Genomic DNA, 24,366 nt, shown 5'->3' with positions numbered 1-24,366 from the left:
GTATTTTGTCATAGAAAGAATTTAGGATTTAGAGTTTGAAGCTCACTCCTCTCAACTCAGCTGCACACCTCTGACATTTAACTGGCCAGCCTCAGTTTCTTCATTTCCATGTTCTTCATATTTCATTTTAAGAACTTAATGAAATAATGTATATGGGAGGCTTTTTGAAATTTAAAGTACTGTATACATCTGTCAGCTTGTTATTTGTTAAGTTCTTTTCTCATGGGCTTTCTGTGCTTAGATTAGTTATTTCTGCATTAGTTCATAAATAAAAATTCTGTATGCCTTTGGTAAAAATAGATATGTATATGGGTTATTTATGTCCTTGGGAATATATACATATTCCTCAATGAAGTGAGGTTTCCTAATACACCATGATTATCTACACTAGCTTGGGCCAGACAGCTGCAAACTTGAGCCAAGGAAAAGCAGCCGTTACTGGGGAGACTTGAGAATGTAGAGTGATGCTAGTGGTATTGGCTCCAGTTCCAGAACAGCTTATTGGGCAAACACGTCCACTCTTCCAGAGCTCCACCTTTTCCCAGGAAGTCAGTAGAGCTTCAGACCACACAGCACACAGTGCAGACGTGACGGTTCTTAGGAGAAGGAATGCATTGGGATGAGAGGAATTCCAGGCCAGTGCATGCATCACCAAGTTCTATATTTGAGCGCTTGCTGAACTATTTAGTCAAATAAGGAAGAGTGGTGGTTTGCCATTTGTCAAGTTTCATGTCCCCTTCACATGAGGGGTGTGCTGATTGGAGATTAGACACTAGACAGGTCTTCTTGTTCTAGACCTGGTGTCACTCAATCCCTGAAACCATCCCAGAATTTTAGATCCTCATCACCAGCTGCTTTCTAACCTTGGTTGAGTCCTAAGTATTAACAAAGAGCTGTGCATCCGGGTAGAGCAAAACTGCAGCATAGAGGCACAAAGAATCTTTTCTGGAAAAGAGCAACTGCTGTATCTAGTGCCACAGAATCAGCTTCTCCATGTGTCAGACTTACCAGTACCCAGGTGTGTTGCAGGAACACTGAATTTAACCACACACTTAGTCCCGGCTTTTTGTGAAGGCTCAGACAGACAGGGGCTTGGTCTGGAGGCTGGGGGCGCCTGCAGCCTCTTCAGGACTCTGCTCTTAGCTCTAAGAATTAGGGGCGGCCTCACACTCTTGGCAGTTTGCCCCCAGAGCCCAATATGCAAAGCAACTGAAACATAAACCACTGCAGTCTGCACCTTAATTTACTCTGTAGAGAACATTCCACAGGAAACTGTTTCCTGTCATCTACAGACAAAAGTGCTGACTAACACCTTAACTTTACAGATAATGAGATCTTTGGGGAAGTTTCAATCTTTCAGAGCTTCCAGGAGCTTTACAAAAGGTCTGTTTCCTCCCTTCCCACATTTCAATGACTATATTCCGCCTGTTTTTGTCACTTCCATTGCTTTGGAGACATGTAAGCATAAGACCATATTTAAGCTATACTTGCTAAGTAGGTCTTCTATCAGTAGTTAGAACATTGGATTTGAGTCTCAATGTGTATTTAATTGAGGGTGACTGTTTGTAACTCAAAAAAGGTACCCATAAGTTATGCACGTGTTTTATTACCTCATAAGCATTTACAACCAGGAGGCCAATATGATTATCAGATTGGCAACTATAACAGAAATTGTCAGAAATCTTCACTACTAAATACCCTTGAATCTTTGTCCCAATAGGAAAGAAGCTGAAGTAAAATATTGTTCTACCTTTTTACTTTTTTCCTTTCAACTGCCCTTTTAAATAGATGTGTTTTTTGACTTAGGCCTTGTTAGCATTTCTCACAGGGTCTGCCTTTGGGCCAGGACCACTTACTAAATTGTTCTGATGCTTTAGGAAAGGGAAAACCATGGTAACCAGATGCAGGGTATGATTATTTGCCTCTGACCTGGCAGAGTGTTGGGTTTAACAAAAGAAGCTTAATAGAAATGTTCAAATTGACCCTTCTCATTACTTGGACTCCTTAGAGCTCAATCAATCTCTCATTATTATCAGAGTTATTTGAGCAAAGGCAGCAGTGATCATGTTTGTCGTAATCATTCCTTGAGCCAAGTGTAATTTGCAATTTGTAGTATTGTGTTATGAAACAATAATGTATTAAAATGAACAGAGCAAGAATTAGGAGTATAGTAGTGAAGGAAGACCCCAGAGAAGCAGTGTGAAAGGCACTCTCAACTTCATTTTAAGTGGACATGGCTGATTTCAATGCCAAATTAGACATTCAAATCAGTTATGTATTGTTTTTACTGTGTTTAAATGTGTGTGTATTTAATTTTATATATAATATTTATTATAGAGTCAGTGTAGAGGGGGAATAAAAACATAATTTGCATATTTACTTACATTTGCATGTTTGGCTTTCAGAGGTTTATTAGTGTGGTTTGATTATTTGTGTGGGTATGCTTTGAAAAAAACAAGGTCTATCAAGCCTTATAAAAGTCCTGTATGGAGCAGTAATTACTAATTGACCCCTTTCACAAAGAGGGAATGTGTTTGTACAGAAAGTATGTCATGTATCTGTGAGCTGGTTGATGCCTGAAAACCTGGAACATCATGATTAAGATATACCACCACCCATTTTCTGTCATTTTACCTGAATGGCTCTAAGTGTAAATGATAAATGTTATTTTTAGAATTATTTAGGTATTTATCTTGTGTTTTGAAGGATGACTGTGTTTGCTTGGGTTTTTTTTTTTTTTTTTCTTAAGTCGTCATGCCTGGATCCCAATTTGTGCGTGCGTGCATGTGTCTGGTTTAGTTTGGTTCTGTTTTTAAGATGTTTGGAGTTTACCATGATTCTTGTAAAGACAAAACTGATACTGTGTGGTTTGGTTTAATTGTTGTTTGATATTCCTTTGTTCTGTGGCCTTTTAGGACTCCTGCAACGGAGGGTTGCGAGGCGTGTCGGCACACCCTTAGTTCAGTGGCATGGGATGCACAGGTACAAGTGCTCTGAGCAGGTCGTCAAATGGGAGTCCTGAGAAGGACGTGTTGCTCACTGAGCGTGCGTTGTACATCCAAAGACTATTCTAGTTTGGCTAAGTAGCTATTTTTTCTTTAGAAAAAGTCACTTCTTTTTCCCTGGATGCCAGGCAACACAAATTTGTTTATTAAATCTAATTAGACTGGCACTGATGAAAACTGCACACAATCAAATAGTGATCCTCAAGTTTGTGAATTTCCTTTTAAAGAGAAGCCCTGCTAAACCCCACATCAACATAAAGCTGCATCCTGTTTCGCAAAAGTACTAGCAAGTTGTCATGTACCTTTTTCCAAGGCTCCATCCTCATTATTGTTGATTACCAAGATTTTTTTTTCTTTGCCTGAATAGGAGCTTTCTGCTTTTCATAATCAGCCTGCTGTTCCCTGATTCATTCAGCATTGCCACAGTCTACTGCTGAGCAAATTAGCATGCTATCTTGGTGTCAGTTTCGTAAAATGTTTCCAAAATATGTAAGATTTGATATAGGAAGAACATATTAGAGAATATGACTGATTTTTTCTATTTCTCATTTGTAAAATGGAGACCGAGGAACACACACACATAAAAAATAGGGCCAGAAACCACGAGCACATCATTATGAAAGATAAATTCATGTGGTGAATTGTTGCTCTTTTATTCTGTAATTGGGTTGGGCAGTTTGACATGTTTCTGTTCTTGCCTTGGAGAACTTGCATATTTCAGAAAGGACAGTTTTGACTTTTGGATTGTCATTGCATTTAAAATATTGGTGATGCCTGGGAAGGGGTTTGTGGGCATTATTTACTATTTACTACTCTTTCTGGTGGTTAGGGTCACTCGTGTTCAGGTCCCTGGACTTTATAGACAGCTCTAGTTGGCAACAATGTCCCCTGGACCTCATTGTTGCAGGCAGTGCAATATCTATTTCTTTTATGTCAACAAAGATGTTTTAATTATCTGCTCTCAGTAAAAGGAATAGAGTAGCTGACTATCTTTGGTTCCTTAAAAGTTCTGAGGTGGCTGGGTGTGGTAAAGACAATCTTGGATCTGAAATCTGCCTTTGTGACTTCTCACTATTTGACCTGTGAAATCACTGAATTCCCCTCTGCTCACTGAGGTGGCCCCTAAACAGGAGGATGATAACACTCACTGTTTGTGGGGATCAGTGAAATCAAGTCCATAATAGGAATTCAGTATGTTCCAGTGAAGTATAATTAAATAATCAAAAGAGCATTCAACAGATGCTCAGTTGTATGTCTCAGGATTTACAGAAAGTGAACTTAACAGATCTGGGAATTTCCTTTTCTCTAGGAATATCCAAGTTCAGAGCCACTGAGGTATCTTACATTAGCCATGAAGTGACCTGAATGCTCTTGTGACTTTGGGCACCTCTATGCCTCCTGGGCCTCATTTCCTTGTCTGTTAAAGACACTGGCCAAAAGTGACTAACCTCTACTCTAGACTCTGATTTTTAGAAACATACGCATATACCTTTAGTGTGCATGGAGATAAGTGCAGTAGAACAAGCTACAAAGATACATGGCTAGATTTTTTTCTTTACATAAAATTTAGAGTAGTTACCTTTTAGGGATTTAAGACAAAAATAAGTTCATCACTGTCTTAGAGATAGATGAGAATGATTGGTTGAGGGGAGTGAAAGCTCATACCAGGAATGTGGAGAAAAGACTGTACCAGAATCAACTAAATAAGATTTTCTAGAGAAACTTGGGTCAGAAGCCACTTATGAAAACTATATGACTCAGAAGATCAAAGGGGATGGCATTAAAGGCTCATGATACTGCTTTGATTTGGGTGAACAGTGTGCTCCCAAGGCATGCAGAGGGGTCGGGGCTCAGGCAGGACACAATACAGAGTATGCAATTTTGCTGTGCAGGATCTTGAACTCAGCTCACTGGGCAGCTGGTATCTCAAGGATCTTTAAGGCAAACAACAGCATTATCACAGCAGACAGTAGTCAAAGATGGGTTAACATAATAGCCGTACACACGCATGTGTGCAGCAGAAGCAACTGGAAGGTTCCAGAAAGAGGTAAAAGAAAATCACGGAGAAAGGAAATGATTGAATCATGTGATGTTCAAATATGAGGAAAGAAGGGATACCACTCAGAGCAGTATGGTTCGGAGTTCCCTCACTGTGCTGGCTTCTCAGATGCAGGAGCTGGGCATTGGGGGAGGATAGACGGCTTCCGGTAGCTGACAGTGAATTCTCATTCGACCCATTCAGTTCCCTTCCTTAGCCAAGCAATATCACTTAACCTACATGTCTGAGGGTAAAAAGTAAAACAGTGTCTGAGATTTTCCTACCTGTTTTCTTCTGTGATTTTCATGGTATCGAGCTTAACATTTAAGTCTTTAATCCATTTTGAATTTATTCTTGTATATGGTATAAGAAGGTGATCTAGCTTCATTTTTCTGCACATATCTGTCCAATTTTCCCAACACCATTTATTGAATAAACTATCTGTAGCCCGTTGTATATGCTTGCTTCCTCTGTTGAATACTAATTGACTATAAAGGTGTGGGTTTATTTCTGGGCTCTCCATTCTGTTCCATTCATCTATGTATCTGTTTTTATGCCAGTACCAGGCTATTTTGACTATGATACCTTATGTGGAATCTAATGAACAAACTGAACCAACAAGCAAAATAGAGAAAGACTCATGGACAGAGAGAAGGATGATGGCTAAGGTGGGGGAATTGAGGAAAGGAAAAAGGAAAAAGGGCTTATGGATGTGGACAACAATGTGGTGATTTCAAGGGGTAGGTGGGCATTAGGGGACTAAATAGTAATGGCAAAATACAATAAAAATATGAGTTTAAAATTCCACAGGAAAAAAAGTAAGACAAATATTGTAGAAAAGTTCTTCTTACATATGAAGAGCTTGGTAGTACCAGACTTGGTGACATTTCAGTGAGTTTTTATTTTTTTATTGAAGAAAATCTTAATTTTAAATATTAGTTCACAAAGTATATCAGATAATTGGTTCTGGATATTCTTTTCATCTATTTTTACACATGGCAGCAGGTTTTTAAGATTTTCTTTTTACTATGTTGTGTTTTTAACTATGATATTTAAAAAAGCTCTTCCATTATAAAACCAGTTGTATTTTTTTAATTCAGCATATTTTTTCTAAATACCTCCTCTTTTGTTAGTATAAAATATAGTAAAACATTTCTATGTCATTTACACTGCAGAAAGAATTAGGTTTGCTAAAAACCGAAATGATGGTTTAGCATGCAACTCTTATTCATAGTTCAGTTTTGCTGACAGTTCTTTCTGTATAAAAAGACTAGAGTTTTGTCACAGGCCTTCGCTGCTATGGTGTTTGCTTTGGCTTCCCCCTGTGCCCGAGTGTGGTTTGCCCCTCATTCTTCGCTATAACCATGTGTGCGGCTGGCCTGGTGGATGGCAGTGATCATACTTGTGAGATATCACAGTACAACCCCTTTAGCAAATGGCTTTGAGGTTTCTTTGACTGAATAAAACATTGCTGTATTCTCTATGAAGAAAGCCATGTGGTTAAGGTATGCTACAGTCAATTGTGTTCTGATGAGACATGGCTCATCTGGAACTTTCTGTGAATGAATCTTTGGTGGCTTTTTGACATATTTTTCAGTGACCCTCCTATTTCCATGCAGCAGTCCCATCAACTTTTTCTCAAGCTTTCTGTTTTACTTTGTCTTCTCTCTTTCTCTCTTTTTACTCTTGGTCTCATTGTCCTACAATGTAAGCTTCATGAGAGCAGGGATTTTTTTTAACCCTTACCCGAGGACATGCTTTACTGATCTTAGAGAGAGCAGTAGGGAGACAGGACGGGAGAGAGAAACATGGATGTGAGGGAGAAACATCAATCGGTTGCCTCTAGAGCGTGCCCTGACCGTGGATCGAACCTTAACCGTTTTGGTCTGTGGGATGATGCTCCAACCCACTAAGCCAGCCCCGCCAGGGTTTTTTCTCTTACTTTTTTAAAAGGTCGTGGGGCGTATGTGGGCACTTCCGATTTCAGCATCATAACTGCCAGATGACAGTCTCCTATGCAAACGCTTGTGAGTTAGTCAGAAGGCAGTTCAGAAAATTGATTCTCCAGGACATATTTGCTTTCCAGACCTACCATTAGTTCAGAATTTTTTCTGCTATGCTGTTCCTTGGAAAGTGACCCATTTGAAATTCATCAGTGGCTTTTAAAAGAGAAAATAAATGTAACTGATACCTTCCAAGTTTTTAGGTACCTGGTATTAAATGATTGTCTTCATAGGTTGGTTACTGATTCTAGCTGTGAAACTAACTTTTTGGGTAGTGTAGCTGAAATTTTTCATGCCCCTCCCCACTTTGGGGGAAGAGTTAAGCAACTATAAATTAAGAAGAATGCTAGAACATATTGGGAAATACAGTGAATTAGGGTTTAGCTACTTAATTTTTCTTTTTTCTTTTTAGAATGGTTGGTATAGTTTTTTTTACTTAGTCTGTTCTTCATTTTTTCAAAAAATTACAGCCATGATTTTATAGTATACCTTAAAGAAATCATATAATTTATTAACTAAACAAGTAATAGGAAAATATTCCAATGCTAGTCCACATTTTATCTGTGATTTCTTTACTTTTTCATACAATAATTCAATCTATAATTTACAAAAGGAAAGTATACTGTAACAGTTTGGTAGTTTATAAATAATCAGATAGATTAGGGAATAGTCTAGGAATCTAATACCTTAATTTCAATACAATGAAAAAAATGTGGTTCTTAAATATGAGTTAGGATTCTATCCTCTCTTTTTCTTTTTAATCTTGTGTACTTAAGATAAAAAGCTGAAAATTGGTAGACTTAGATCTAAAATGAAAACTTTCTTTACAAAATAGTAGGACCAGGACCATTTAAAAAAAGATTTAATATAGCTAATTAAACTCATTGTTAGGTTGAGAGATGAAAATATCTAAACTGTTTTGAAACATATAAAAATCACTTTCACTTTTTCCTTTTATTATTAACTTGAAGGGCAGATATATACAATCATCCGATAAAATTGAACTGCACGTGCTGACAGGGTCCAGAGGGGAGAGGGGAGAGAATCACTGGGGAAAAGGGGATGGACTCACATGAACAAGTATAAAGGACACATGGACAATAACTAAGATTGGGGGTGGAAATGGAAGGGGGTGGGGAGCACTGGGGGGCAGGGCTCGGAACATAAGACAGACAACTGTACTTGAACAAGAATTAAATAAAAAAGATTGAACTGCACTGTTACTACAGATTAGAACATATCTTGTGTCAGTAGCTAATGTTCCTCAAGTGTGATGTAGGGGGTGACTGTGTGTAGTCCAGAATGTGAACTGACACAGTGTCTTTAAAAACAAAATAAGTCAGTATTGGCAGCACTGTATCATTCGAAGTACATTTATGAACTGAAAAAGTAAATGCTTAAAATGTTTTAATTTTAGGAGTACCTAATTATAAATAAATATCATGTATTAAGATTTGAACTTATACTTTTTTTTCTTTTTTAAAAAATATTTTATTTATTTATTTTCAGAAAGAGAGGAAGGGAAGGAGAGAGGGAGAGAAATATCAATGTGTGGTTGCCTCTCATGTGTCCCCCACTGGGAACTGGCCTGCAACCCAGGCATGTGCCCTGACTGGGAATCAAACCGTGATCCTTTGCTTCACAGGCCCTCGCTCAATCCACTGAGCTACACCAGCCAGGGCCATGAACTTATACTTTTCTTAAAGTGAGAATTGAATACATTTTATATTTCCAGGCAGCTCATTGGTCCAGAATGTTTAGGATGGGAATTCACATGGGCTTTAAGTGCAGTCTGCAAGCTGATGACAGTCAAGTTAATCTGTCCTCTCCCCTGAGCTTCTTTTTAAAAATAAAGTTTTTATATTTAATGCTCTGTAGATGCTCAATAATTTTTTGTTAAATGGATAAACATTATGTTTTAGGTGTTGGCTTCTACTGAGATATATCCATTTTTTCCAATATATTGCATGTTTGTTCTTTCATTTTTTAATTCATTCTATAAACTCAATTACTATGCTTAAATTTAAGTATTATTAATATAACAAAAATTAGGCAAGAGAAAATATTTATTTTTCATGTTTTGTGTTTAGTAGTTTTAAAAATATTATATGTATTTCATCCCTTGTATGAAATGGTCAGATGCTGGACTTGAGTTCTTGAGGATTATTTCCTTTTTTCCCTTTTTTTCCTTTTTGTCAATTGAAATTATCTTTCAATTTCTATGTAACATTGAAATTTAAGGATAGATTTGTTTTATAGAAGTTAATTTTACAGCCTGTTTTGAATGCTGTTAGTAATATACATAATTTTAAAGAAATGGTGGTGGTAGTGTTTTAATTTCACTATTTAAACTTTTACTAGTAAAAATTTCAGTAGTTAAAATTTTGCTATGAATACTTTAAGGATGCTTTTTCTTCCTCATGTGCCTCTCCAGACATGATCCTATTTCACTTTAACAGATGAGATATTCCCATGCACACTTCATATGCCGACCAGTATTTGACATCAGATTTGTGTTGATAGAATAATGACCTATGCTACTAATCAAGCCATTAATTGAAGTAATTTTTTCTCTTTCATTTCAACTTTGAACCTACTCTTTTGTTGCTCTGTCATATAATTGTCACCAAAAGCCGAGTTTCTACTTTGTCCTCAGATAGAAGTACTCGGCATACATTACGTATTTATGAATGTTTAGCTGAGTAACTGTATGTAAAGTATTTCTTTTCTGAAACATCTGGTGACCAAATCACTATAGATCAAGATTATTTGAGGATATGTAGTACATGCATTCTAGACAACATGGCCTTTTATGGAGAAAATAACAGTGGGAAAAAAGTGTGATACCAAGTCTGAGGTTTCTGAGATATTTTTGATGCAGAAGGTACTGTTAGTGTTTTCTTAGTCTCAAGTTCAATGTCCACCTGTGGAAGTTTTTGTGAACTGTTTTTGTATCGTGCATGTGTTTGTTTTTTATGAGAGATAAGTTTCCGAGTCAAAGAGTCTATTTTTGACAATTGCTTTCCATCAGATTTAGGAATAGTAAAGCTTTCTATTTTATGAACTAAAAGTATACCACTGTAAATTATTCTTTGTACTTGAAACTTGGCAAAAATGGCCTTGTGAGTTTTTAAACTATGATGGATGTTTCGTATATACCTGACTGTGGAAATAAAGAATAGTTGTTCATGGAGAAGTTAGAAAGCCAATGGCTGTCGGTTGTCATTTCTCAGTCCGAATACAAGCCCACTCCAGTGAAGATTACAATCCACCAGCATCTAACGAACGTGTTTGGCTCTCAGTTCTGCATGTTGATTAATTATTGGTTTAATAAGGATGAACTCAAAGTTTCTGTTATTGTGTCGTTGTTTATTTATTTACTTTTGGTAAATGAAAAATGGGTGTTGAGGCCATTTTCCAAAAGGATTTTGCCTGGAAAGTTTTAAGTATAAGGGAATAAAGTAATTCAGTTAAATATATTAATACTGTGCAAAACTAGTGAACTGTAGGAGATGCTTTGGCCCTTATTTTGAAGGAGCTCACATTTCCTTGGGTACATATGTCTTTATCACGAGAGGAGAACTCAGTTTGTATATATTGACAAGTTAGAATTTTTTGTTGTCAACAGGTTTGGCAAACATCGAAAAGATGACAAGATTGAGAAAACGGGTAAAATAAAAATACAGGACACCCTTACTTCAGAAGAGGAGAGAATACGAATGAAGCAGGAGCAGGAGAGGTAGACTTCAGTTACGTGATTTAACCTCATTAGACAGAGGCTCTTTTTTCTTTCTATTCTTTCTTATTTTTTACATATAAAGAATTTGCATTTAATTGATTTTTTTCCCTGTGAATCCAAATACTGATGGTTATGGAAGGAATACAACATAAAGGAAGATTAAAAGAAAAACCTCACATTTATTTGAGGCATTAAAATGAATTTTATTGATTGTAGTTAAGGTATTTTACAGAGGGGATAGTAAGGCATTGGATGCCTACATTAAAACTGAATTTGTGATCACTTTTAAAATCTCAGAGAAATAGTTAGAACCTTGTCTCATTCATCTTTGAGTATATAGTATGTTACAATAATTTTAAAGAAATACTTATCTTGAAATAAAAGTACTTGAATTTTTATATCATTTAAAATGTTTTGAGTTACAATAAGAATTGAGGAGGCTGTTAGCTTCTACTGTGTTGTGTTGCTTTCAAACATGCCATTTATTTCTGTTTTATCCCTCTGTATTACTCTCCTCTAGTTTTGTAACATTTTTTCACTTAAATTTTATTCCATCTCTTCCAGAAAGGTTGTTGTTAGGAAGGAAAACTTTCTCCTTTGTCTTCCTAGCTTCTTCTGGCTAGTTGAAGAATTAAATTGACATAAGGCAGATTAACAGGAGAGAATAAAATTTAATTCCATAAATATGGGGGCTACATAAGGATTCGAGGCCCCCAGCACTCAGGTGGTCAGTGTTTGTGTGCTGTTCTGAATAGAGGAGAAGGGGTAGGCGTCTGGGGCCTCAAAGGAGAGAAAAGAGTTTATCGGAAGGTGGAAAAGCAAATGTTTGGTAAACAAATGTCTCCTGCACCAATCAGATACAAGGAGACACAGAGAGGATGTTTTTCCACCCAATTTTCCACATCTGGCTCATATTCTTCAGTTATTTTTGGTGACAGTTGTGTTCAACAAACCCTGGACCAAACCCTGTACCTAAATTCTTTTAGGAAGTTATGGGGGATGTGCAGGGTTTCCTAAGTTTGGGGGGCCTCAGTTATCCTTAGCTCAAAATAATCTGCATGCCCCAGTGGCACATTCTGGGGAGACTGGTTCTGAACCCCTGTATATCTATTGTTGGATTATTCCATGTTGAGAACCCAAAGACTAATGAAGTGACTGAAGAGTTACTTTCAGTGGACATTTGAAAACCATTTTTTATTAAGTGATGAGAAAGGCCACGTCCCACTTTGGTTGTGGGAGTTCACGGGTTTGCAGTGAGCTCTTCTGTTAGTATGCCTCATTTTCTCAGCTTCCACAGCAGAAGATACTATGTCTTTTTTTTTATTTCAAATAACCTGGGGTATAAGGGAGTTTCTGGTGCCTTGATAAAAGTTATAAAGCAAAATATTATCCATACCTACGATTATAGCCCAGCATCTTGACAAGTCTACTGCAGTTGTAGAATTGGGCTGCTCGCAGTTTTATACAAACAATGAATGAACCAAAAAGGGTATCCTACCACAGTTTTCTTTAAAAGCAATTAATATTTGGATGTTTTCTATTGCTCTAATACTTCAGAGCTTTCTTTTTTTGGTGGGATACTCTGTAGGTTTTCAAAGATAAAATATAAAAGTGGGGGAAATACGGGCTTTTAATTTATGGTACCAATCTGGGTTTATACTTATGGTTCTTTTCCAACTTTTATTTTCTGTTTTGTTTTTTATTGAATTTATTGGGGTGACATGAGTAATAAAATTACATAGGTTTCAGGGGTAGAATTCTATAATACATCCCTAATTTTTATTTTCTTAAAGTCATTCTACCTTTCTTGATTTCTAGGACTCTCTCTCTCCCTCATCAATCTGGGTTCTTCAAGCTTATTAATAAAGGCACTGTTTTTCAGCTGGGGAGCACAGTGTTCCTTAGTGAACTATAGCATTTAATTCCTTGGTAGTGAAGACTTCTATTTGGGAAGACTTTGTTGTCCTTAAAGGAAGAGTATATATCAGGTGAATTTAAGAACTCAGATTTATCCACAGGCAAACCTGTAATTTAGTTAAAGAACAATCCTACTGGTAGAAAGAAACATACTTCTCCTCTGTGGGATGCCAGCCAAAGGGGATAGCTTTCTTTAACCATTTTTCATATTCTAAATATTCTTTTGTTGGTAGTTGAAGATGACTGCTGTGTTTTAGTGCAGAATTCTATCAATATTTTCCAAAATACCTTTATCATGCACATTCAAATATTTTCAGACAGTGATTTTTAGATAATGGTTTCACTTGTATCTAACTGTGCCTGAGGCACAGTTCACTTCTTAGTTTTGCTTTTAATCTTTATCTCTGTATCTCTAAAGATGCAGTAATTCTGTGAGCTTGGTAGATTATGATGAATTTACAGCATATTGGAGGCCTAGAATAAAAATTTTGTAGGGTCAAGGAGCAAGTGAACAGTTCATTAAAAAAATCAATTAAGTTCATAATTTTAGAAAGCTAATATACTTTGCATTTCAATAACAATTTTTACAAGTATGTTGCATTTAAACTCATGGGTCCTATAATAAAAGTGNATTTTTCATATTCTAAATATTCTTTTGTTGGTAGTTGAAGATTACTGCTGTGTTTTAGTGTAGAATTCTATCAATATTTTCCAAAATACCTTTATCATGCACAGTCAAATATTTTCAGACAGTGATTTTTAGGTAATGGTTTCACTTGTATCTAACTGTGCCTGAGGCACAGTTCACTTCTTAGTTTTGCTTTTAATCTTTATCTCTGTATCTCTAAAGATGCAGTAATTCTGCGAGCTTGATAGATTATGATGAATTTACAGCATATTGGAGGCCTAGAATAAAAATTTTGTAGGGTCAAGGAGCAAGTGAACAGTTCATTAAAAAAATCAATTAAGTTCATAATTTTAGAAAGCTAATATACTTTGCATTTCAATAACAATTTTTACAAGTATGTTGCATTTAAACTCATGGGTCCTATAATAAAAGTGAATGCATGGATTACGTAAGTGGAATGTGTATAGTGGTTCTGATTTTGATAGAGCAAACCTTGTTTTATAAATCCTTTCTATTCTGCTTGTTCTTATTAGCAAATCTCCTTTTGATATTGGAAACTGCACTTCCTTTGGAAAGACTTTGGCAAAAAAAGATAGAAACAAACAAGCCACTGATTATATTCTTACCACAGTCTTTACTTCAGTGCTGATTAGTAGTGAAGCATCACTAGTACCATTGTTTACCACTATAGCTATGATTTCCAAAGTTATTTTGGCTGGTTCCATACAGAAAAAACTTGACATTCCTTGTTCACAGTATGGCCATCTATGAATTTGGAGTTGACGTGTGAATTCAGTGCTTGTTGGCTCTTTCTAGTTCCTCTTTCAGGGGTGCCTAGGACAGAGTCCCTGTTGGCTCATTTCCACTACACAAACAGACCGAGCTCCATGCCCTAAATGGAGCATGTGCAATGGCATGATCTGTGTAACTGCAGGTCTACTCACTCAGTTTCTATTATGAAGCACAGGGTGGATTTTTCTGTTGACCAAGTGTCAGAAGTAACATTTTGTCTCTTGTGTTTTTCCTCCAGTGATATCTCCACTTATACTTTAATGGTTGGTGTATAACAGCGCGGTGCATGGCTTCCCAAGAAAAGTTCAGCAGCAGAAGAGGGTTCCATGTACAAATATGTTTAAGAAATACTTGGTTAAACCAATGCATGCGTATTTGTTTGCTCCATTATTTCTCAAAACCCTATTTATGTTAATATACATTATGAGTCACCAAAAAGGAGTAGAGAATCAACCTCTGGCTCTTGGTTCAGCTATGTCCATCCCCCTCACTCAGGCAACTGGTGGTGGGAATCAGTTGATTATTTCAGAGAACCATGAGCAAGTTTAGAGCCAGAGTTGTGACCCATCTCTACTTTGTTGTGTGTGCTAGTGAATCCTAATCCTGTTCCATCTGTCTCCGTTTTCTCTTTCCCACGGGACTCTCACCTGTTTAAAACATCTATCTATCTATCTATCTATCTATCTATCTATCCATCCGTCTATCCATCTATCTATCCATCCATATATCTATCTATCCTAACTCTAAATCTGAACAAAACTTGGAAAAAATCTCATACAATTAAAACAGAAAAACAAAAAATTTATTTGTAATAGTACCACTATTAACATACTGGTCTTTGCCTTTCTTCTATTAAATAGATTTTTTTCCACATACAACTTTGAAAAGTTAATATTTAGTTTCATTTTGACTTAATTTAGAATTTAATACAATTTTTTCTGGAACAAGGCTAAATCTGATGATTAACAGATGGGTGGCAGGAAGGGCAGACAGAAGGGATAAGGGTCTGAAGGTGAAACATTAGCTGTGATAGCTGGTCACATTCCCCAGCCCAAGTAATATTTATCTTACGTGTTCTCTTTCTTTTAAATGAGATTTATAATGTTGACTGGCTTTGCATTTTTGTAGTTACCTAGCAAGGGATATCTGTGAGGATATTATTATCTATATGTGCTGTTCTTTTCGGTTGTCTTATAGTTTAAATTTCATTCTGTGTGAATTTAGGTTTTATGCGATGAATTTTTGTAATACTGATTTTTAGAGACAGGAAGTACTTTGGGGGAAAGATTGAGGAACTTTGTTTCCAGAATTAGGTTTCTGGGTAGTGGTACAAGTTTTGGGGTAAAATGTTTTTTACCCCAACAGTCAATTTCTGTTTCTTAGGGTATTTTAAAAAATGTGACATTGGTAGTTTTATGTATTAAGGCTTCATAAGCTCAGGAGGTTAAAGTATTTTGGGTATAATGCATCAATTTAAATACACCATTGAGTTTTCATCCAGAGGAGATGGTCACTCAGTAGTGATTCTCATGCTTTGTATCCTTTGGGGGGGTATATGTCTAAACACTTTACTTCACAGTCATAAGAAAGTAAGTTGGCCATAAAAGCCACTTACTGTAAGAGCAAAAACTCTAATGAATAGAAATGCTACAAGGATAGAGTCTTGTTTTGTCTTCATTGTGCATCGTCCGCCTTCATTAGAGGAAAGGGTGGTGGACACTGTGACAAGGGTCTGGAATTATGGTCATTAATTGATGTCAAGCTGAAGAGAGACTATAAGTATGAATTTAGTGACAGCAGGAAAGAAATTAACCTTATTGCTCTATTTAGTATATTACCTTGTTTTGTATATTATTTTTCTATGCAGGTTCAAGGATTTTCATTTCCATAATGGAAAAGACTTTTTTTTTTTAGCAAAATGAAAAGGGGTGAATATTTATCTTTCAAATGATAAATTCTTTGCTCACTTCTTTGAAGTCTTACTAAAAACTTTTAAAAGTCTTATTGCTACTATTATTGTTTAAATTTCAAGGCTAGGGAAGTAGTCCATAGTGATGCTGGCCAGCAGCAACGGTCAGTGCAGCTGTCTGTGACCACGCAAACCTCAGAACTGTTCTGTCGTTTGCAACTAGGAAGGACTTTATGAAGTGCTTAAAACAATATTTATATTTAATTCTTTTGCTAAGTTTTGGGCTAATCAGTTACTTCCTTCATTGCTGGTGTTTGGCCTGAGATAAATGGGATGAATGCTACACAACCATCTGACTTTTCTGAAAAAGCAGTGACTTTGCATCATGCACGTGATCTGTGGCCTCGGGTTACAGGGCGGGGGAGACGGAGCCTGTGTGCAGCACAGACCAACTGCACCCACATGGGTGCAACTGCAAGGTGCTCACTATCTTTTTAAAGAGTTTTCCTAAGAAACTGTGCTATTTTTATTAGGTAACCAAAGATATTTTCTCCCCTGGCCAAGTATTTCTTTCCTAAAATAACTTCTCCACGAAGAATGAAAACATATAACATGTCAGAAAAATTCTTTGGTTGTGCTACAAAGTGCCTTTTGTCAAATAACAATAAGTAAGATATTTGGGTATAAAAGTATATAAGAAAGAAAATCATTTGTGTATTTTCCCACTAAAATTCTTCAAACCCACAATTCATTCCTAGTTTTTATAAATTTAATCTTTATGTATTTTTCCCATTACCATTTATCCACCTTGTACCCTGCCCCGCCAGCAATCACCACCCCTTTGTCTATGAGTTCTTTTTCTTTTTTGCTCAATCCCTCCAGCCCCTACCCTCCCCCACCCTCCAGTAGTTGTCATGTACTCTCCATTTATGAGCCTGTCTCTGTTTTGCTTGTTAGTTTAGTTTGTTTATTAGATTCCACATATGAGTGAAATCACATGGTATTTGTCTTCCTCTGCCTGGCTTATTTCACTTAGCATAATGTTCTCCAGGTCCATTCATACTGATGGGAAGGGTAAAACTTTCTTCTTTTTTTACAGCTGAGTAGTATTCTACTGTGTAAATGCCTCATGTTTTATCCACTCATCTACTGATGGGCACCTGGGCTGCTTCCATATGTTGGCAATTGTAAATAACACTGCTATGAACACAGAGGTGCTTATGTTCTTTCAAATGAGTGTTTGGGGATCCATTTTTAATTTTTTGAGGTGACTCCATAGTGCTTTCCACAGTGGCTGCGCCAATCTGCCTTCCCACAAACAGTGTAAAAGGGTTCTCCTTTCTCCACATCCTCGCCAGCACTTGTTGTTTGTTGACTTATTGATGATAGCCATTCTGACAAGTGTGAGATGATATGTCATTGTGGTTTTAATTTACATTTCTCTGATGATTAGTGATGTTGAACATCTTTTCATATGTCCATTCGCCATCTGTATGTCCTCTTTGGTGAAATGTGTATTCATTTCCTTTGCCCATTGGGTTGTTTTTTTGGTGTTGAGTTTTGTAAGTACTTTATAAATTTTGGATATTAACCCTTTATCAGATATATTGGCAAATATGTTCTCCCATTCTATGAGTTGTCTTTTTATTTTGCTGATTTGATTTTCTTCACTCTGCCAAAACCTTTTTAGTTTGATGTAGTCCTATTTGTTTATTTTTTCTTTTATTTCCCTTGCCTGGGGAGATATAGCCAATTAAAAATTGCTATAAGCAATATTCCAGACGTTACTGCTTATGTTTTCTTCCAGGATTTTTATTGTTTCAGGTCTAACATTTAAGTCTTTGATCATTTTGAATTTATTCTTGTGTGTGGTATATGAAGATGGTCTAGTTTCATTTTTCTACACTTATCTGTCCAATTTTCTCTGCTCCATTTATTAAATAAAGTATCTCAAGCCCATTGTATATGCTTGCTTTAAGGAAAAAATAAAATTGTCTTTATTTGCAGGTGACATGATATTATACATAGATAACCCCAAAGATTCCACCAAGAAACTACTAGAACTGATCGATGAATTCAGCAAAGTAGCAGGATACAAAATTAATATTCAGAAATCAGTTGCATTTTTATATGCCAATAATGAACTAACAAACAGGGAAATTAAGAAAATAATCTCATTCACAGTTACTTCAGAAAGAATAAAATACCTAGGGATAAACCTAACCAAAGATGTAAGATTCCTATACTCAGACCATTGTAAGACATTAAAGAAAGAAATTGAAGATGATACAAAGAAATGGAGGCACATACCCTATTCATGGATTGGAAGAATTAACATCATTAAAATGTCCACGTCACTCGAAACAATCTATAGATTCAACACAATTTTTATAAAGATTCCAGTGATGTATTTCACATAACTCAAACAAATATTTCAAAAATTTATACGTATCCACAAAATGCCCTGCATAGCAACAGTGATCCTGAGAATGAACGAAGTTGGAGGAATCCTGCTACCTAAAAACCAAATTGTACTGGAAGGCCATAGTAATCAAAAAAGCATGGTACTGGCATATAAACAGACATGTAAATCAATGGAACAGAAGAGAGAGCCCAGAAATAAACCCACACCTTTATAGTGAATTAATATTCAGCATTCTTAGTTTTTAAAACTTACTTCTCAGTGCAATTTGCACAGCAAGCTTCATCAGCATTAACTTGTAGAATGAACTTCCAAATGCCTGGCAGCTCAGGCTGGCCATCATGTTTGATAGCCCGCGCAGCACTCTCTCAACTCTGGGCTAGAGGTGTGCTGTAGTTCTCTTTTAATATTTTTATCACAAGTGTGAGCCACCAGGGTGGGGAGGCGGAATACGAACAGCTTTTATAACTTGGCGGATACATTCATTGGTGATGAAAAGGTTAACAATAAAAATGTAATTTCTTTTGTTATTGAAAGTTAGAAAAAAATAGTGTTTTTAAGACGTTACTATGGATGTGAGTGTAATGTTTATTGGATTCAGTGATTAATGGCAATTACTAATAATGTTCCAGTTTGGGCAGAAGAGCAGTTGAGAGCTGGGCTTTATGAATAGTAACCTCATGCCACTGAGCATTTCTTCTGAGCAACTGACTTGATAGAAATTGACCCCAGTGAACATTTGTTTCTGAGTGATTTGGAACAAAATAACACTCAAATGCAGAACCCATCAATAGTATAATGACACTGATTCTTAAGAAGTTTAGGGAGATATTAAAGTTCATGCTTCCCTTGAGAAGAGATTATTTGTATTTACTTTTTTGGATCTCTTCCTTTTTTAACAGGACTGCACTTTCCAATGTAAATTAGCCAGATTGTCTTCACTTTTAATGAAGCAAGTTTCAAGCTTCATAGCGTTCACTCATTTATAAACCAATCTAAGTCCCTCCCTTTGATTTCAGGGAGTTCTCCAGATTCAGAGTTTTTGGCTTCATTTCTGTTGTAGTCCTCCATGTTTCTACAGGTTCCCAAACTTCATGACTTATGTGAATGCCTGGTTACCCTGGATGTCTATAATATTAGGTGATTGGCTGATATAACCAAATACAGGTTGAAGAGAGAAGTCATTTCCCTTTCTCTCTTGTTTTTCTGACTGAATACAGAGTCAAAAAGACAGGACAGTGCAAAGAATAAAGTAATTATCTCTAAACTTACTGTATATGAACTTTTTATGATGGGCATATAATATTTGTGGCAATCAGCTTTTATAATAACATCCTTGACTGTCATCATTGCTCCTAAATGAGTAAGTAGACTATAAATTTTAAAAAACTATAACTTTAGCTAAACTTAACATTAGAATTTCAGTTACTATTTCTGTTGTAGATATTATATCTGTGGGACTGATATTTATTAGAATCTAGGGCCCTCCTGATAAAAATTTCTAACTTTCCAACACTTTCTTATGAATTAAGGAAGTCATTGGTTCTCNCTTGACTGTCATCATTGCTCCTAAATGAGTAAGGACTATAGATAGACTATAGTCTTTATAGACTTTTAGACTATAAATTTTAAAAAACTATAACTTTAGCTAAACTTAACATTAGAATTTCAGTTACTATTTCTGTTGTAGATATTATATCTGTGGGACTGATATTTATTAGAATCTAGGGCCCTCCTGATAAAAATTTCTAACTTTCCAACACTTTCTTATGAATTAAGGAAGTCATTGGTTCTCAGCTCAGGAAATAAGGCCCCTCTAAGGAGGTTTTGGGGATATGTGATCCACTGTTGGTTGCCCTCAAGGCTAGGGGATACTGCTGATGGTAGGTGGCTGGAACCAGCCGTGCAAGGAGTCCAGCACAACAATAAGTTGTCCTTTCTCAAATGTCATTGGACCCCTGTGGAAATACTCTGAGCTGAATGAATTTAAGTATTGTGTTTTATAGCTGGGAAATGAGAGAAATTTGACCTGGTGGGTCCAAGATTTGGAAAATAAGACTGGCATGATACTGATAAAAGAAACCAAGACCTGGCTGACGTAGCTCAGTGGATTGAGCGCGGGCCTGCGAACCAGATGATCGAGGTTCGATTCCCAGTCAGGGCACATGCCTGGGTTGCAGGCCAGTACCCAGCAGGGGCCAGTCCCCAGTATGGGATGCAGGAGAAGCAACCATACATTGATGTTTCTCTTCCTCTCTCCTTTCCTTCCCCTCTAAAGATAAATAAAAAAAATATTAAAAAAAAAAGAAAAAGAAACCAAGAGAGAAAAATGCAAGTTTTGCCTGCAATCCTATGTGACAATTTTCTGCCATTTAAAAAATAGACACAAGCTTTTTCTTTTATAATTATTTAGGTTTATAGCAAGTTGCAAAGATCGCACAGAGAGGTTGTGTGTACCCTTCATTCAGCTTCCCCCAACATTCACAACTCACACAAAGTCATAACCAGGAAGTTGATGTAGATGCCGTGTGTCATCTGATCACGTTTGTAAATTTGCATACCCACCACTGCCATCAAGAAACAGGAACTGTCCCAGCACAAGTCCTCCCTTGGGCTGCTCTCTGTAGCCACACCCACCCCTCTGCTCCCACCATGGCCAACCCCTGGCCACCACCTATCTTCTCGCCACATCTGTGCTGTATTTTGAGAATGTTATATAAGCAATATCACATAGTATGTGACTTTTTGAGACTGACTTTTTTTTTCACATAGCATAATGACCCTGAGATTGATTCAGGTTGCTTCATCTATCAATAGTCTGTTCATTTGTATCTCTGTCATTTTATGATATGGATGGGTTTATTAACCATTCAACATTTTGGTTATTTCCAATATTTGAATATTAGAAGTAAAGTATGAACAAATGTGTACAGGTTTTTGTGTGGACTTTAGTTTTCTTTTCTTTGTGATGCATGCCCAGGAGTGCAGTTGCTGAGTGGTGTGATGATTTTATGTCTAGTTTTGCAAGAAACGGCCAGACTGTTTTCCAGGGTGGCTATGCCATTTCATACTCCAACAGCAGTGTGTGAGAGGTCCCCTTCCCTGCATTCTTCTCAGTATTTGATATTATCCTTTCTCATTTAGGCTGATCTAATAACTGGTTGTGGTCTTAATTTGCATTCCCCATATGGCTGGTGACATAGAACATCTCTTTATGTGCTTATTTGTCGCCTGAATATTTTTTGAGAGAAATATTGCTTTATGTCTTTTGGCTCTTCTAATCGGATTGCTTTCCCATTTATTCGGTTTTGAGTGTTCTTTATACAAGTAGGGACACCCCAAAGAAAGGAATTTATTTGTAAAAAATTGTGTATTTCTTCTTACATGTTTAAACTTCAGTCACTTTCAAAGTACTCTCCATTTGAGGCAATACACCTATTGACATGTTTTTTCGACTGCTCAAAACAGTGTTGAACTCATCGATTTTCATGCCTTTTTGTGCTTCTGTCTTTTTTTGTTTCACCGCTTCCACGTCAGCAAAAACTTTCCCTTTAAGGACTTTTTTATCCAGGGAAACAAAAAAACAGTCTGTCAAGGCAAGATGTGGTAAATAGGGAGGTTGGGGCATGGAGGTCATGCTGTTTTTAGTCAAAACCTGCTCAACACAGTGTGATGTAGGCATGTGCACTCCTAAATCACCCATCATGAAATAGGCAAATGCATTGAAAGAGTCTTCAAAAATTTCACTGAAGCCAAACACAGTCTGTCACAATGCCACCAGCTGGGTCCCTGAAACACTCACCTAACAAAGGAGGCCTGTATGACAAGTGGCCTGCCTTCTGGAAAATAATTCCATTTTTTAGGGGGGGTCCCTTTGTATATACTGGACATAAGTCTTTTGTCAAATATGTGATTTACATTTTTCTCCAAGTCTGTACTTGTCTTTTCTTTCTCTTAATGTAGTTTTTCACAGAGGAAGCGCTTTTAATTTTTATGATGTTCTATTTGTCTGCTTTTTATTTTGTGGATTACTCTTTGAGTATCATTTTTAAGAATTCTTCACAAAGTACTAGGTCTTTTATGATTTCTTCCAAAGTTTTGTAGGTTTACATTTTACATTTACATCTTGATCTATTTTGAGTTAATTTCTGTATAATTTAGGGTATGTGGCTTTGTTGGGGTTTTTTTGTTTGTTCTTTTCCTGTAGACATCTCATTGCTCTAGCACTGTTTGTTGAAAAGGCTGTTTTATTCTATTGCATTGCTCTTGCACAATTATGAGAAGTCAGTCGGTCATATTTGTTGGCTCTTTCTGAGTTCTTTATTCTGTTTCATTGACCCATGTCTCTGTCCCTCCACAATGTTGATTAATTTCTGTACCTGTATTCCTCCCACTTTATTTTCACAGTTCTTTTTCACAATTGTTTAGCTACCCTATCCTTTGCTTTTCATATAAGTTAAAAAATAATCTTGTCTATATTTACAAGAAACTTTCTGGGGTTTTTATAGGAATTACATTAAACCTGTGTATCAGCCTTGAGAGAATTGGCTTCGTTACTATGTTGAGTATTTCATCCATGGTCACAGTGTGTCTCTCTCCTTTTCAGGTTATCTTTGATTTCCTTCATCAGCATCATGTGGTTTTCAGTATACAAGTCATGTACATGTTTTGTTAGATTTATATCTTTGTATTTATATATACATCTACAAACCAGCCTTTGTTTACATTATATATCTGTGTGTTTCATTGTTAGTGATTATAAACGTAGTCTATTTTTATTTCAGCTTTCATATTCACTGCCAGCTGATAGAACTTGAATGGATTTTTGTACATTGATGATGTATCCTGTTACCTTGTTGAACTTGCTTTTCAGTTCTAGGAGATATTTGTAGATTCCTTGGGATTTTCTGTGGAGATAATCATATCATCTTAAAATAAGAATGGTTTTATTTCTTCCTTTCTAATCTGTGTGTCATTTATTTCCTTTTCTAGCTTATTGTCTGAAATGTCCAGTGCTACTTTGAATTGAAGTGGTAGGAACACACACCCTTATCTTTTTCCTAATCTTAATGGAAAATATGCCATGTTTCTTTAATATGTACAATGTTACCAATAAGTTTTTTTGTAGGTGCTCATTATCAAGTTTAGGCAGTTTGTTTTTCTCTATTACTAGTTTTTTTAAGAGTTTCTGTCATAATCAGTGTTGAATTTCACCAGATGTGTTTTCTGCCTCAGGGGATAGACTGTGTGGTTTTTCTTCAGCCTGTGGACGTGGTAGATGACATTGACTCTTGAGTGCTGAACTAGCTTTGCATTCCTGCATAAATATCACTTGATCATGGTGTATAATTCTTTTTTATACATTGCAAAATTCTGTTTGTTAATATTTTGTTAGTGATTTTCATACGGCTAACATATTCGTGAGGGATATCAGCCTGTAATTTTCTTTTTTGTACTTGCTTTTTCTCCTTTTTATATCTTTCCCATATTCTTTTGAATATATATTTAGTATCATTTATGCAAACAATGGTCTATTTTACATATAAAAGAAGTAAATAAATTTGCAGTAAGATATTTAACTCAGTCTAAAATACTTCTTTGTTAAATAAGACTTCACTTTTAAATAAACAGTTATATTTGTAAGTCTTTTCCCCATCAAACATCAGAAATATTTTTGCATCAAACATTATCTAAAGTCATCAAAATTCTATTTTTAGGAAAGTAAGATTGACTTAAAATAAATTATATCAATATATTATTAGTTGCAGAGAACTTTGTACCAAGTAGCTTAATAAAATCTTAGCAAATATTTAAATACATCTTAAATGAAGATCAGTTTCTTGTTATAACACAGGCAAGTTTTATTTTAGAACTTGATTGAATATATGCCTTCTTATCCTTAATCTCAGGACT

The 24,366-nt window shown here is 36.2% G+C and overlaps 1 protein-coding gene across 20 annotated transcripts in view; it reads left to right on the top strand.

Annotated features, from left to right (window-relative positions):
• The window catches only part of PARD3 (par-3 family cell polarity regulator), a 723,671-nt gene that overhangs the window by 501,728 nt on the left and 197,577 nt on the right, over window positions 1-24,366 (top strand). For 16 of the 20 annotated variants that reach the window (XM_037039898.1, XM_037039903.1, XM_037039896.1 and 13 more), the window contains one exon: window positions 10,675-10,785. The exons of the other annotated variants lie outside the window; for them this stretch is intronic. In XM_037039898.1, coding sequence (XP_036895793.1) covers window positions 10,675-10,785 — 111 coding nt within the window. The remainder of the gene's footprint in view (window positions 1-10,674; window positions 10,786-24,366) is intronic. 20 annotated transcript variants of the gene reach the window in all.

This window comes from Sturnira hondurensis, unplaced genomic scaffold, assembly GCF_014824575.4.
Source record: "Sturnira hondurensis isolate 20B ecotype Veracruz unplaced genomic scaffold, ASM1482457v3 Scaffold0025598, whole genome shotgun sequence".
NCBI lineage: Eukaryota > Metazoa > Chordata > Mammalia > Chiroptera > Phyllostomidae > Sturnira > Sturnira hondurensis.
Note: the sequence above shows the minus strand (reverse complement) of the source record. Positions and strands in the feature narration are given on the sequence as shown.